General features: G+C 35.1%; 1 protein-coding gene across 1 annotated transcript; it reads left to right on the top strand.

Annotated features, from left to right (window-relative positions):
* Positions 1-538: 538 nt before the first annotated feature.
* Positions 539-6,602, top strand: LOC113228039 (reticulocyte-binding protein 2 homolog a). Its single transcript, XM_026461178.1, has 3 exons — positions 539-1,691; positions 1,746-4,071; positions 6,233-6,602. The coding sequence occupies exons 1-3, from the start codon at positions 539-541 to the stop codon at positions 6,492-6,494; spliced, it is 3,741 nt and encodes a 1,246-aa protein (XP_026316963.1). The 3' UTR covers positions 6,495-6,602.
* The last annotated feature ends 10,455 nt before the right edge of the window (positions 6,603-17,057 follow it).

Below are 17,057 nucleotides of genomic sequence, written 5' to 3'. Positions count from 1 at the left end.
ATAGTGCATGTGGGTTAAACACATTGAGAATTTAACATTCTAAGATACTCCTTACAGAGGTAAAAGGGGTAAAAAATTAGCTGTGATTCAAACCATGACCTACTGCCATTTGCAAAGCGATTCTTAAATTGCTTGACAATGGTGGTCTTAATATGAATAGTTCAAATTTGTATACTGGTTTAAGTAAAGCATACAAATTTTAATGTGTACACATTATATATCTAATCGGTTTTAAGAGTTCCTAAAGTCCACTTATTAACATACATATATTTGTTAAAAAGCAAAGCGTCTTTAGGGCGTCACATATCTTTCGGTGCAGAATGTACTTCAACAGTGACGTTCTATATTTGAACTATTGTTTTTTTAACATGGACATAATTTTGGCATCAGAATTAGAAACCTTACAAGGTAATTACTTGAAAGTTTACCCAAATGTCAATTTATGACAAACTTGACATTTGGGTAAAAATTGTCACTTGAACTTTAAAAACATGCTGTGAAAATAATGTGAGCATTTTTTCTTTTATTCAGGAAAGTGATGTCAACTTTGTCTGATAGTACTGCAGCTGAAGTCAATATCGACACCAGTACTTTAGATGTAAATACGTCTTACGACAGCAGTATATGTCATACTCGTAATAAGTATGTTTTGAGACACAAGAATTTACTGAAATATAGATCTAGGTGCAAGGTTTTGAGAAAAAAACTGAAGAAATACAAATTAAGAAAAGATGGCTTGGAAGACCAAGATGTACTAGATGTTTCTGAAGTATTTCATAGTAGTCTCTTAATAAAATCACCTGAAAAAAGAAACTGCAATAAATTAGACTTTAAAATTGAAGGATTCAGACCAAAAAATTATCTTTTTAAAATGGCTCGCCGAAAACATAAAGCAAAGGTTGAGAAACTAAATACTGTTTCACAAATAGTTGATGTTCGTAAGAATGTAGAAATAGCTAGTGTGTCTCCTGTAACTGAAAGTCAGGAGCAAAAGAAAACAAATGCTTTTAAATTAATGATGGATTCAAGAAACAAAAGCATGGGTGGTAATTCTCCTGGAAAAGAGAAAAACGTAGATCCTTCAGACTTACAAGAAATAACTGACAAGAAGATTCTGAAAGCTAAAAGAAATTTAGTTCTACAAAAAATGGCTGAAGCAAAAGGAGCTCTAAAGAAAATAGAAATGGAAGATTTTCAGGAAAAGTGTATTCAAAGAAAAATGCAGAAAAGAGCAGATCGGTTAAAAGAGATGATAACAAATAAAAATAAACAGACACCTAATGATCAAGAAATTAAGTCAAAGTCATCAAAAAAAATTGTCAAAAAATCCAAACCACATGATGATAATGTCAATAACCAACCTACTGTCTTTAATGGTGGTGATAAGCCTTCTAAAGCAATACTTTTGTTTAATATTTTCAATAGTGTTCTGAAAGACCCTATAAACATAAACCCTGACAAAAAACCTATATCAAAAGAGGATGAGGAATTTTTGAAAAAACTCTCCCCATCTCTAAAAAAGAAGGAAAATATGCTGTGCTATTTTAAGAAAGTTGAAAAAGAACCAGAACCTATTATTGTTGATATTGATCCTGGAAATAATAAATCTCCAATTTTAAAAGTAAAATTGAGTTCTAAAACTAAGAGGAAACAAAAAAATAGAAAACTGAGTTTAAACAAAGACGGAACTAGTGAAGACTTAAAACAACATAATAAAAATAAATCTTGTATCAATGGGGGCACAGAAAATAACATTAAACAGAAAGAGAATAATGTTACTGAAAGAAGGAAACGAAAACGCAAAGATCTTTCAATCAAAGAAATGCCTGAAAATAAAGAAATTAGAAATGGTGAACAATCAAAGTTAGAAGAAGGAAGACCTAAGCGTCATGTAAGAAGGCCTGTCAAGTACATAGATGATGTACAGTTGAATAGTTCTGACGAAGAATTGTGTGTTTTTACTCCAAAAAAAAAACGACATCTTGAAAGTAAAGTAAAAACTGTAGTTCAAAGTGATGTTATATTTTGTGATGAACAACCCAAACAGGTTCTAGCAAAATCTAAAAAAGTGCATGTGAAAAGTAAACAAAATCATTCTACCAAATTAGCGCCAATTTTTTCCACAAAACTGCTGCTAAATCAAGAACAATTGGAAGCTAGACATAAATTTTTATACAGTGGAGTGCCTGATCAGTTAAAAAAAATAATTGTTCAACAAAAGAACACAAGTTTAGAAAGCAGTAATTGTTTTCCTAAAGTTGTACATGTGCAACAGATAGACTTAATTAAAACGTATGAATCAAATAAATTTAACGCTTCTTACAGTAAATTTGATGATGACCAGAATGAAGAACTAACTGTAGATGACTCGAGATTATTTTATCGCCTTATAAAATCATCAGAAAAAAAACAGAAAAGTTTTATGGAGGTGAAAAAAAATAGTGTATCAGCAGTTTTAAAAAGCTTCAAAGAGTATTACCCTAAGTTTCCTGTTTATCGCACTTATAGGATGTTAAAAGGTGTGAGTAAAGGGGAACTTAATGAGATTTGCACGGATTTTGAAAGCAGCGTCGAAGTTGTAAATGGTTCATCAGAAATTGTAAATGATCCTGAACATTTAAACTGGACTGTTAAATACAAACCAATGACTACAAAACAATTAATAGGGAATGTCGAAAGTATTAGAGAATTAAAAAAATGGCTGCAATCTTGGACTGAAAATCATGTAAGAGTTAAGGACACTCTTGGCTCCGATTCATCAGATTTCTATGATTCAGATACAGATAGTAAAGATAGCATGAAAACAGCAAAGAATCTGCTGATATTGACTGGTCCACCAGGTAGCGGTAAAACGTGTAGTGTTTATTCTGTTGCTGCAGAACTAGCTATGAAAGTTATTGAAGTAAATGCAAGCAGTAAACGAACCGGTAAAATGATGTTACAGGACTTACAAGAAGCAACACAGTCTCACAAAGTTAATAGAGATAAATCGCAGAAGTCACAAGAAGTTGTTGAACCATTACTTTTAAAAACATATAAAAGAAAAGGTAGACCAAAGAAGTTATCTAACGAAAAACCGAATTCTATTCACAAGAAAGAAAATCTGAGTCAGCAAAGTACAAACCAAGAGGTGGGAAGAACTGCAATGTCTCTGATTCTTATTGACGATGCTGATATAGTGTTTGACCAAGATGATGGGTTCTCGTCCGCAATCGCTCAACTTGTTCAAAGTTCTAAACGTCCAGTTGTGTTAGTGACGGCGTCTTTATCTTGTCCACATTTGCAAAGGTTTTTGCAATATGGGAAAGTGATCAAAATGCGTCCACTTTCACCAAGAATGCTTGGAACATGGTTAGACTTATTATGTTTGGCAGATAGTGGAACATGCTGGCCAGGTCTAGGAGCTAAATTTTTAGATTATTTCAAGGGGGATATAAGAAAAACCATAAACAATTTGCAATTTTACATGACTACTCAAGAGTCGGCAATTGATGAAGCCATGTCTCAGAATAGCGACATAAAGCCAAGTCTTGAGGATGAAAATTCATGTACGTCTTGGACTGATAGCGATGGGGCTGAGATCAGAAGTGTGAACCCTAAATTCACAATTGGTCTTGAAAATGAAATATGGAAAAGTTTTGTACTGCAACAGTCAAGCTTTTTACACTCAGCTTATTCATTGAAGTTAATGGATATATGGTGGAATGTTCCACAACTTACTAATAATTCTTCTAACATAAACCTTCCTCAAGTAGAGGATTGCTCTAAACAAAAACAGAAACAGTCATCTGAATTAAAGGCTATTGCTGATATTGTAGATACCCTGTCAGTGTCGGATTATTTCAGTCAACTATCACCAGATGCAAATAGTAATATAAGTTCTCTACCGTGGTACAATTCTGAGAGCGATAGTGTATCTGAGAATGAAAACTCTAACTGCTACAGCAGAAGTAAAGAAATTCACAATGAAATTATGCATCATCTGACATTAACTTCGGTTTTGGAGGCTCAAAAAGTTTTTGGTTTGGAGAAGGACATTGATATACAATTTCCAGATATGGCAGCTCAAAGGTAAAATAAACATTTATTGCTTTGTAGATATGTTAAAATTTTTTACAACATTTTTACAACGTTTTAAGTCCCCTACATGTATCTACATCTGTTGATTTGCATTCTCCCCATATTTACAGAGGTCATTCTATATCTGAAACTGAACCCAAATCACTAAAAAATTAATCGAAAAAAAATTTCCCAAATTCTTATTTTTTATTTAATTGCGGTAAACATCGATTCGCAATCACTTGATCCTGCTTGATCCAAAGGTCAATGACTTGCACGGTACGTGCTACTAAATTTTAGCGCAGCCGGAGGAACCGACAAAGTATTGATATCTCTTTCTTTCTAAAACGAAGCGCACGCGCCTGTAAGCGAGCGCACGCGCCTGTAAGCGAGCGCACTAGCTAAAGGTGGGATGGTCGAACTCGCCGCAATTCTAGTGATCTATGAGCTAGTCTCTCACGAAATGCCACGTGGTTTAGTACGTAAACAAGAGTTTGTGCAAACAAGAACTGCTACCAGGTTCACCAGAACCTGCATTACCATCAGTTGTAAGTGTGTGACTATTCTTATGGCATGATGTTAAACGTTTAGTTTACGCGGAGGAGATTACGAGTGTCGAAGAACAGTGTTGCCAGATTGGGCGATTTTTCGCCATTTAGGCTACTTCGAGGGGTCGCACGGCGACTAAAAGTGATCGGCGACTCGGCGCGATATTTAGGCTATGTTAGAAATAGGAAAAGGCGATTTTAGGCTACTTAATTAAATGTCTGGGGAATTACAAATTTGATTGGGGATTTTGTGGGGAATGGAGTAAATAAGAGAGCTCATATTCCCCAATGCTTTGGACGAATATCTTACTTAACACACATAAATTGGCGAATTAACTTCGCAAAAGTCTGGCAACACTTTTTTTTGCGCGCATAAATCGTCTCTGCGTTTAGAATTGTGAAGTCAAACGTGGAAAGTTAAAACGAAACTCACGTGCGAATAGGTACTTCTAGCAATACTTTCATGTATCCTAAAATTGATAAGTGCCAAATCTGAGATACAAAAAAACTTCTATCTGTCAACTTTTCTAATTATTGTAACTAATTAGTAAATTATAACAATACTAGTACATAATCATAATTAAAAAAATAGGTAAATAAACGATCGATAAATTTATTAGATACAATTTGCCAGAATATTGTTTTAAAATATTTTTAGATGATTTAGCATTAATTCTATCATTAATTTCTTAAATATGGCCAGAATGCAAATCAACACACTGTATGTGTAAGTTTGTAAAAAAGTAAATGCTTATGTTTTTGGTACGTATTTGTATGTATAATATCAACTCACGTGTGTATGAAATCGTTGTAATATTTGTAAATATTATCACAATAACGCGTACACACCCATAGCCCTGCACTAGGGAAACCCTGTATCGCGGGTGCCATGGACACACACATAGACAACCACAAATTACATCCAAACTCCTGAAAGAAATAAATGTAGGCCATACAAGTATTTCTCTCGGCCCGGGAATCGAACCCAGCACCTCTGCGTGGCAGTTCAGCATGGTAACCGTTCGGCCACGGAGACAGTAAAATATTGATTTTTAACTACACTATTCTGACTAATATATACGTCATTCCGTTATTGTTTTGTAAAAGTGCCGATTCCATAAAAATCGTATTTTTAAATATTTAGTACAGTGTACTATTGACCCCACAATACCTACTAGTTCGTAGTAGATCAAGTGAATAAAATAACTAGTTTGGAGCGTTCGTTCAATGTCCCAGAAGGAACAAATCGAACTAAGGAACTAGATGAATTAAATAAACTAGAAGACTGATCTGGTACAGTCGCCCGATTGAACTATCTAGGATTGCTCCCTTCAATGACCAATCAGGCACAAGATGGATGTCTACTCGAAATTGGCTTTTTGTAAAAGGATATTAAAATAAACCTGGCAGGCGAGGTGGCACTTCCAGTAATGGTGAAGGTTGAAATTCCAGAGAATTTTCTTCTTATTTAAGAACCAGGTAGGTAGGTGGAGTAATCGCCTGTATGAGAATAAGTAGCCTGTGTAGTAATTTTTTCCTCGAGTCGTTTCTTACTTACATAAGGTGGTAATAATAATCAAAATATGACGTCACACATTTTAATATTACCAATATCTTAATTTCAGGCAAAAGGACCAGGTAGTCGCTCGCCACAACAGCCTGACCAACATCCTCCATCCATCTGCTTCTTTGGATAGAAGAGCTCTAGCTTTAGATTATTGGTCGTCCTGCCGCGCTATATGTAGAATCGAAAAAACGAAGACTGATACTGTATCGAAAAGACACAAACGTTACTGTCATTATTTAAAAACAATGAATTTTTCATATAAAAACGACACCCTTGATGGCTTGGCTAAAAGTTTGTCCAGTACGCGTAAAATTGAATGATTATATAAATCTCAGTTAACTCATAACATAATCAAGAGGTTAAAAATTACATTTCGAACTTCGCCATGTTGCGAAGTTACAAAGAACTATTTTCTACTGACAACAACACGAACATATCGATGTCAAAAGTTTCAGGCTGCTAACAGATTGACTGCGTGTTTGCAGTTAATGCGTGAACAACATGCATTGCGACTTCATGTAGTCGAATTCTCGGATAACGACTTCACGCATTAACTGCATGAAGTCGAACTCGACTTCATTAAGTAGAGGTCTCGACTACTTCACGCATTAATTGCAAAAGTGCAGTCAATCTGTTAGCAGTCTTAGATGCCATCATTTCAGGGATAAAGTTAAATTGTCAGCTTTTGGCCACAATTATAAATATCTGTAATAACTTTTTAATTATGCTATCTTTATTTCTTTCTTTATAAAATTGCTTTTGTAATTATATTTCCTCAAAGTTGTTATCTACATATTATTTTAACACTTGTAGCGCATGTAAATAAGTATCCAATATAAATTCAATATAGTCTGACTTTCATATTATAATTAACAGTGTCCATCACTATGTTATAATAGTATGAAGTAGGTGTACAGTGAAAACTAAGAATTGTCATTATTGGACCTTGGACTTATTGCATTCAAATACCTAAGTAAACAGCGAGTTCTTAGGTTTTCGCGATTGTTACATATAGGAAATGAAACTATTTTTCCGGATTTAAATCGCGTATATTTGTTTCTTCAAACAAATCAACGTGTCGAACCCTTTACAGGTAAACCGTGACCATGGGATCTGTAAATGGGCCGAAACGTAAGTTGTTTGAAAAAAACAAATATACGCGATTTAAATCCGGAAAAATAGTTTCATTACCTAAGTAAACGTTATTTAAGGACTACATTTTTAGATAATAAATAGTAGTACTAGGTGGTAAAGTATAAGGGAGTCTTCACACTTATTGACACGGAATCGCATTAGACCTATCAGAAAAATCTTTATGTCCCTGTATTATTAAAAGCGAAAAGGACACTGTACGTATCGCATCGGCTCTTACTATGTGGCACAGGTCACAGGAATTTCTGATAACGTCCATACGCAGCCGATGACGGCTGACCGGCGGCGGTGACGCCCGAACTAACGGTAGCGTGAACGCCCGAATGAATCATTCGAATCATCTTAATGCTACAAGTGTGGTAAAACGTCGTTGGCGCGGCCGTTCGCGCACCGCCGTTGTTTCTAAACTAGGAGTAGCCGTTGCGCGATGTCGGCATGCGTACGCACGCAGACTCGTTGCCGACCTGTGTCGAGCCGCGTTCGTACGAACCGATGACCCGATGCGAAACGCGCGACATCTTTTTCGCTCTTACGTTCATGGAAATAAAGCTTTTTCTGACCGGCTTAATGCGATTCTGCGTTAAAAGTGTGGTGACTCCCTTATGCATCATTTCGTTTTTACTTCGGTTATTAAATAAGAATCTGTTTCATTGTTTTAAAGGCCACAGTCCTGTTTTAATTTATTTAGTACTTTTAATTTAGCACGTATTAATGCACTGGCATTAATTGTCATTAGATAGTAAATTAATCAAATTTAAAGGAATAGCTCATTTGGCTGTATATCAATTAGTTTAATTCTGAAACATATTATTTTCTAAACGTGTGAGGGTTCACAATTACTATGACTAATTATAATATAGATCTTTCAATTGACCTTTATCTTGTGTATTCTTGAGTACGCTAATTTTCAAGTCGTAAACTATCTCTGTTATCTGTCTTGAGATAAAGGAAAGAGTAGTGAGGACACTGTTTTCAAGACGTCCGAGAAAGACTACTGATCAAGCTACTTATAGACCTTTATAAATAGCTTTAGTTGTTTACGCTGTCCGCGTCACTGATAAGGGAAGCTTTGTCAAACTCATTCGAGAACAACGTGTTGCGTTTCTCGATCTCGATGAATGACTTTTGTACTGTTTACTTGATTTTATTCTGCGATACGTCTAATTGATCTAATAGTAGGTAGTTCATGCATACTATAAACAAAAAAGATCTACGAATTGTAAATATTAATACAAGGATTGAACACACAAAAAGAAATCCATTTTTTCTTTGTTTTCAATCCTTGCATTTAGATTATAAACAAAATAGTGGAGTGCCGTGGTAGCCTAATGGTTTGACCTACCGCCTTTCAAACAGAGGCCGTAGCTTTGAATCTGGGCTCGTATCTCGGAGTTTCTGAATGTATTTGCGAAATTTAATTTGAAATTTACAATGAGTTTTTCGGTGAAGGAAAACATAGTGATGAAACCTGCACGTCGAAGAAGGTTCACAACACTCTGAAAACGTGTGAAGTCCCCAACCCGCATTGAGCCAGCGTGGCTGACTATAGCGTAAACCCTCGCCTGAGAGGAGACCAGTTTTTGGGACGTATAAATGGCCTATTCTAGTAGCCCCTACCAGCTTTCCCCCCTGGGGGGACAAGTGGATTTTTTTTCTACTCTTCCCTACCACACCATCACTGTGCATTTCATTTCCACTACTAACTAAGTAGGTAATTTCACAAAAAAGAAATGACTAAAAGTATGTTACTTCATCATGATGTTCAATAAAATCTATTTGTAACCACTTCGAGAAAATTGTAATTTATTTATATATTATATAACTGAAGGACATTTTACAGGAATTGTAGATTGTATTTAACAATGAGTTTAGAGCGATGATATCCTTTTTTTAATTTAATTACCTATTATACATGAGGCAGTGTCCTGTGTAACAATTTTTTTGTTCAATTTTAGTAACAAAGATAGCTTTATTACTAATCTATGGTACACAATATGTATAGCGAAGGACGATGTGTATGACTGGCATCTAACGACTGTTTATTCGCCATATCAAGGTTGAGTACTCTAAACGTGAAAATACGTTGATACGGAATACCTAACCTTAAAGATTAATTTTATTTACGTTTACTATGGGCATCGTCGGTCTCTATTGCTTTTAGAACTGAGACATCGTAATAATCGAAAATTATAGTCATTTGACAAAATAGCCCCTTACGCGATGTTATGACAATTTACTGTCACATTTAGAGACAGTAAACAAGTAACAAATCTTAAAAAGAAGGAACCGCCATTGAGCAAAACGAAGAAGAAGAAGAACACTAGAATAGCTAGTAGAAAATAAATTACAAGAAGACAGTTTAGGAAGGAATTGTTAGGTTTCATTTTAGAAAATGCGAAGGGTTTGAAAGGAGCAAGCAATTAACAAGTAGGTAATATTTTAATACGTGATGACAGTTTATTTTTACAGAATAAGTCATTAAAATGAAGAAAAAAAACACTATTAGTATAGCTAGTAGAAAATAAGTTAAAAGAAGACAGTTTAGGAAGAAATATTCAGTGTTTCCCGTTGGTCAGATTGATGGTCAGGCTGGTTTGGCTAATGGGATTTTTTCCCATTGTCTAGATCAGCCCCCGTAGCATGGCTATGCATGATGGTCGCGACTAGTGTTGTTAAAAACCCGTTTTTCTTTCTGAGGTGAAAAAAACAAAAGAAAAAACAACCGTTTTTTTTTCTGGAATACGTTTTTTTTCTAAAAGTATGAAAATAAAAATATGACAATTGTATTTTTTTTACTACATTTCCTCTTGTTGTTATATTATTCTCCATGGATAAATTGCTCAAAATAAATGGGCAACATCTCACAGTGTTGTCAATTTGTGACGAATTCCCCCAATTGCGGGGTATTTCAACTCGATTGGGCATTTTGTGGTATTGACGCCATGTGGGGAAAATGCGGGAATCTAACATTTTACCTTTTTTTTTTTTAAATCTATCGATTGCTGTTGCATCGCTACTTTGATGATTACTGATAAAAACACTACTTATTTATTTATCTAATATCAATATTTTTTCCACGTCGCATATATCCCTTAAATAGCAGCATTTACATAGAATTATTAGCAAGCCGCTTATATAAAATTATTCGGTAGGATTTGAAGCACTTTGTCCGGAATTGTAAAATTACTACTATTATCAGTCGGTGCGTCTTGAGCCCACGACCCTTCCTCTTCCTCCCGTTTAGGTTAGATCGGTCTCCGGTATGAAAAATAAAAGTTAGTGTCTTATTTTATTTCAGTTATTCCAGTTTACTTTTAAACCGACTTCAAAAAAGGAGGAGGTTCTCAATTCGACTGTATGTTTTTTTTTTGAATGTATGTTACGCGATAACGCCGGTATTTGTGAACCGATTTTCATGATTCGTTTTTTGTTGGAAAGGGGGTATTTCCATAGTAGTCCCATTTCATTTTGAAGAAAATCATCCACCTCAAAGGGTGGCTGTTCACGCATGAAGATTCATTTTTATAAATAGCGCCTAACTTTAACTTAGGAGCAATTACTTTTAGCAATTATGTAGTTGATTTTGCTATTTCTCCAATTCAAGGCGTTTTTCTCTCGATATACTTTGAGTAGTGACGTAGTGAGAACCTATTTTTATTATCTCCGGTATCAAGTCCTGTATAGTGGCGAACTAGGGGATATTTCAATGAAACTTAGCAAATAGACGTAATTCCGCGTACTTTTGAGGTTGGGTTTTTTAGTACTCTGTACTGAAATTATTCTGAAAAAAAAAACCAAATTTAGAAAAAACAGGGTGCTGTGTTTTTTTCATGTTTTTTTTTTCAAAAATGTGAAAAAAGCATTTTTTTCAAGTTACAACATTAGTCGCGACGCGCGCGATAAAATTGAAAAAAGCGCGCGCTATTGGCTATTTGAATTAGATCTGATTGATTTTATCACGCGAGTCGCGACTATCATGCCTAGCCATGTTACAGGGGCAGATAGCACTATTTTTAGAAAAGAAGGCGAAGTGTTGAAACGAAACGTAGAAAATAAATTACAAGAAGACAGTTTATGAAGGAAATGTTAGGTTTTATTTAGAAAAGAAGGTGAAGTGTTGAAACTGAAACAAGCAGTTAATTAAGAAATATTTTAAATATATAGTTTGTATACCCCATATTTACTAAAAAAATAATCTGTGTCATAACGTGTTTGGCATGAAACCTATTTGGTAAAAAAATGTATCTAAGATGAGGAAGACCCATTACTTATTTCACCAAGGTAAAAAATATCCCGGAACAGGAAAGTGGACACCCTATCAATATAGAATATCTTGCTAACGAGGTTGGCGTTCTAGTAATTACTAGTAAAGATCTAGAATCTGGAGCGACTTATCTCGAGAGAACATGACAATTTGACACCAACTTTACCAAGATCGATCTTTAGGAAAATTTTGTAATGCGTGTTATATGCATGTATTTATAATAAAAACGTCTCTAATATACAAGAAACGTTTGGAGTAAATAACATAACTTTTTATAAAAAAAAACCGACCTTAAAAGTTCGTGGAATTACATCTATTTGTCAAGGTTTAGTGAAATCGATTATCGGAAAGTGCGTGAAACCGGAATCATCCCCTAGTTTGCCATCCTTAGAGGTGGAGTATTTTCTTCAAATTTAAATGGGACCACTTCTGTGGCATCCTCTTCAAAAAAAAAAAAGAATTATCAAAATCGGTTCACTAATCGGAGTTATTGCGTAACATACATACAAAAAAAAAACTGTCGAATTGAGGGCCGTTTTTGAAGTCGGTTAAAAATCGGTTCACAAATGCTGAGTTATCGCGTAACTTACATACAAAAAAAATTGAGAACCTCCTCCTTTTTTTGAAGGCGGTCAAAAATCTTACATTTATACAATGTCAACTACCGTTTTCTTCGTGAGGTAACAGAATGATGCAATATCTTTCCTAAGTTTCACAAGTGAATGACCGAAAAGCATGATTTTATAGCAATAAGATAATTAATTAATAGCACTATAAGATAAAAGATGAAATTGCAACCACAGGTCAGATTTAGTCAGTCCTTTCTTCAATACATTATTGCTTAATAGTTTAGTGACGTAATGCTTGGTATTTCATATAGTTTATGTATCTACGTGCTAACAAAAAACGTATGTTTACGAATATATACCAACGTTTCACTGATTAATCTTATGGTCAAATTCAAGAAAAGTTGAAAAAAGTGAGCCAAAGATTTTGGGTTCATCCACTTGGGTTTTTTCTATGGCATTCAAAAATGTTTGATGAATAGATATTGTATATTTTAAATTATTTAAGTATCTATGTACATTAAGCGGTATATTTTTTTGTATCTATGTGTTGTGTGGCGTTGCAATAAATATCGATTCTATTATGAACAGTGAATTTAATTTCACCGTATATATATTTTTTTCCCGGCTAGTTACTTGGTCGTCTGCGTAGGCGTCGAGCTTAAGGTTATCAACAGGCGCGTGCGCGACGCCAATGCTATCCGCCGCCAACGTGCATAAATATCCTGCGCTGCAATCGTACGCATTAGTCTTGTTGATCATCAATAAGTAACTAGTTCAACATGGTACGAAGTTTTCGTTTGGACGGTTGCGGGTATTGTCAGGCTTGTGTTCGGGTCCGGTTGAGTGCCGCGCGTGGACGAAGCCCTGAGCCTTTGGAGTGTGCCTACAAGCATATTTTGGAGTCGTATGGAGAAGAGGATGCGCCAGCAGGGAAATTGCCCGATACGCCGAAGTCCGCTTGTGTCTCGTGTCGTTGGACTTCACATGCTCAGTTCCTGGAGACTCCTCCATCATTGAGCGATCTGAGTTTGGAGTGGAGTTCACGTTCATCGCAAAGGTCTCGCACGCGACGTCGCAAAAGGTAGCCCGGATTGATACCAGTTGGGTTCAACGAAATCAACATTGTAACAGTGACATTGGTCCATGCTGTACTATCGCGTCGTATGCGGCGCTGCATTGTCAGCAGTTATTCGCTAGCACAATGCCTAGGTATAACTTAGCTATACAATAAAAGGCTATTGCTTTAATGTGCTTTTTACTTTAATATCAAGTAGCTCCTTTCTCAATCATTTTTAGGCATGTCTTATTGTTATTAATAAAATATTAGCAGGTTTTTTTGTCCTTTATGAACTATACTTACCTTCGATTGTTCTTACCCTTGGTACGTCCTTACACCTGATTACGAGTATATAGTGATATTATTAACGAGAGCTGAGAAGTGTGCCGTTCGCATAAAACCACAAATACAACCACAAGTTCCTCAGTAAAGACACAAATCCAGTGCATATGCAATTCCGAGCTCTCGCTGATATCACTGTAACAAGAGTAAAAGAGGTTAAAAAATGCAAAGAACAAAAAGAAACTAAAATAAGACTAATAAAGAGAATAATCTCAGTATAGAGTACAAAACCAGACGTACGACCGAGACGACCAGAGTAAAAACAGACCTCAAAAGTCATTCATCCCCTTTTTGCCACCCTTAGAGGTAGAATATTTTCTTCATATTTAAATGGAACCACTACTGAGATATCCTCTATCCAACAAAAAAAAATCTACAGAATCAGTTCAAAAAATACAGTTATCGCGTAACATACATACTACAGTCTACAAAACATATTACAGTCGAAACCTCCTCCTTTTTTTAAAGTCGGTTAAACAGAGTTTCTTGTGGGTATAGCATAAAAAATATTGATACAGGTAAGTATACACTTACACGTTTCAGTTATTGGGTTATTTAGAAATAATTAGAGACTAGTTACGAATTACTGCTTTAAACTTTATTTATGATTTGCTGTTTTTAACTTATTCGTCGTTTTCCATTTTCTTGATTAAAGATCGCGCCTGCTAATGCTTGTGTATCTTTACAACGTTTTCTAATGAAGCAATAACAAGTTTTCTAATCTAACACTAATTGCCAGTTAGCAACATCTTAGTGTTTATACGCGAAAACACCCCATTTTCACTTTAGTACATTCGAAAGTTCTATATGTAGGTATTTCTACACGTAGCAAAATTGTTTACAAAGTTGTCCTTGAGTATATTAAAGGAATGATGATGATTTCGCCCATTAAATATTTCCAAAAATGAACTACAATGAATGAGTGTAATGGTAAAATATTTTATGATTAGGTACAATCATTATATAAACAAGGACTTGTTTAAATTTTGCTACGTGCTTGTGTGCCTAAATGGTCATGGCTGTACTTCCATTTCACATACAATATTCAACAACATTAACAATAAATTTTTTACCGTATGGATTATCGTAGCGGCACTTTATATGGCAATTCAATTAGGTATAAGGTTGGTTACATTTAGCAAAAAAACTTATATTTAATCTTATTTAGATTTAGTCCAGGCCCGGCGTCCAATGCCGGCACGATTTTTAGATGTTTGCGGTAAGCTTAGGGATATCGAGTCGGCAGTCCCCGGAATGCCTCGGAAGCCTTCGGGATGCTTCGGCAGGCTTTTACGTTCAACGTTACGACTGATCTGAAGAGCCTAGATAAGCGTCGGCATGCCTATGGATACTTTAATATTATTTTAGTTTAGTCTTGCACGGTCTTGCATATTTGCCATCAGGGTGCGATTGCATGTAGGGGTGCCGAAACATCCCTCGCCATACCGTCCCGGGAATGGGCGCCGGGCCTTACACAGCAAGTTGGCGACGGCGACCTAAACGATCACACACAACGCAGATGTTATATTGATAATTTTATCTTGGCGTGGACAGGTCTAAATCTCGCGGACCACGACACTTACATTTGACTGCAGCCGTGATTAGGTAGTGTTTGTTCAGTTGTAATCGCCAGAAACTAGATTGAATCCGCCTTATTTAAAACACTAGGACATCCAAGATAAACTTATGTTAGCATAGTTTTATAGACCAGAAAAATACAAGAGTAATCAAATTTTGAATTTTTAACTATAGTGCCGCCAAAACTTTGGTACCTATATTATCAATGATTTTATATATTATGCATAATCATTGACTTACAAATAAATGGACGACGGGTCTAATACAAAAACCACGAAGAAAATGTCCCAAGTCAACCTATTTAAACGTAGTGACATGTAAAGGAATATGAAAAAGCTAAAACGTTGAATTTAAATTGTAATGTCATCGCAGTACTGTCTAATTTTGCTTGCTTCGCTGTCAGTCGAACAAACTAAGACTAAAGCGTGAATGACGCTCTGTATACGATTTTAACAACGCCCTATAAGTTCGGACACTTTTTAGCGCGGACCCGACGTCCATATAATTGTAAGTCAATGTGCATAATCAATAGATTTTAGTCCACTAAAATCTGTCGATTATGCATAATGAGTCTTTGCCACTTTACAATTTGTATGCAAGTTGCGTTTGTACTTAATAAATATTTAATTTAGTTACATGTGGTTTACAATATAGGAACGATACACGTTTGAAAGTTCAGATATGTAAATTTTAATATTTACAGTCTATTTACAACGGTATCTACAATTTAAGAAATTAAGAGGTACTTGACTAGTTTAATTACGATAGATGAATGTCGTATGTAGGTACTTTCTAGGTTAAGTAATAAGGCTGTAATTGGTGTCGGTCGCCTGATTGCCTAAACTAATTTGTCAGCATAGACAAATTATACAGTACGAGTTTGCCAGGTGGAGGTTGAAAGTTGAAATTCTTAATTCTTTACAATAATGGCTCTTGGATTGCGTTTCCACCGAAAATAAATTAAGACTTTGTGTTTTTAATATTAGTAAGAATTGGCATCAGCGACAATTAAGATCGAATAAGAATTGTGAGACTTGAGGCCTTTTTGACGGCTATCTATCACATTCACATACAAATCAGAAAATTCGATTAGTAGAAACTGTAATAAATGGCTTATAAGCATCTCACAAATAGAGACTAGCTATGAAAAGTTGAATTAAGAGCATGATCTGGCATAATTATCTCGAAATTTTGTGTCGGGTAATTTTCAGGTTAGTTTTCTCTACTTGAATTCGGTGGCAATTTTTATTATTGCATATTATAGAATATTGTCACGGAGTATTATTTAATATTTCAGGGTGGTACCTATTCTGAAATATTATTTAATATTCCACGATAATATACTGGAATATTTTTAAATGCCCAACAAAAATTGCCACCGAAATCAGGTAGAGAAAAGTAACCCGAAAATCACCCCGTTTAGATAAAAAATTATATTAAATTTTGTGAAATTCGTTCGTGGAAATTGTGGAACAGACGCAAAGGATCGACCCCTTTTCTTAAGCAAGCACATTTAGGTATTATGCGCAACTATTATACACATGAATAAGTGAAGGAATTTAAAATGTTTACTTACCAAAATAGATGATGCCTACTTACAATTACTACATGCACATTTAGTATATACACACAAAACACTCAATTATTTATGTTAAGTGTTATGTACGTAAATACGTTTAATAACTTATATAAACTAAGTGCCAATAATTCATACCTAGGCAATAAATATTAAAAATACGCAATACTATGGATTTTGATAAAGACACAGGTACATTAATTTAAATTCGTATATATAAACTATATTTTCATCAAATTCGTATTATCTCATTTTATCGAAAGGCATCGTTTTCACGCTAAGGCTGCTACTCAGACTACGTACTCAATGTGCCAGATGGACTGTATGCACGAAGTCGATATAATA

Source organism: Hyposmocoma kahamanoa, unplaced genomic scaffold, assembly GCF_003589595.1.
Source record: "Hyposmocoma kahamanoa isolate Upper Pololo Valley unplaced genomic scaffold, ASM358959v1 220, whole genome shotgun sequence".
In the NCBI taxonomy this organism is placed as follows: domain Eukaryota; kingdom Metazoa; phylum Arthropoda; class Insecta; order Lepidoptera; family Cosmopterigidae; genus Hyposmocoma; species Hyposmocoma kahamanoa.
Note: the sequence above shows the minus strand (reverse complement) of the source record. Positions and strands in the feature narration are given on the sequence as shown.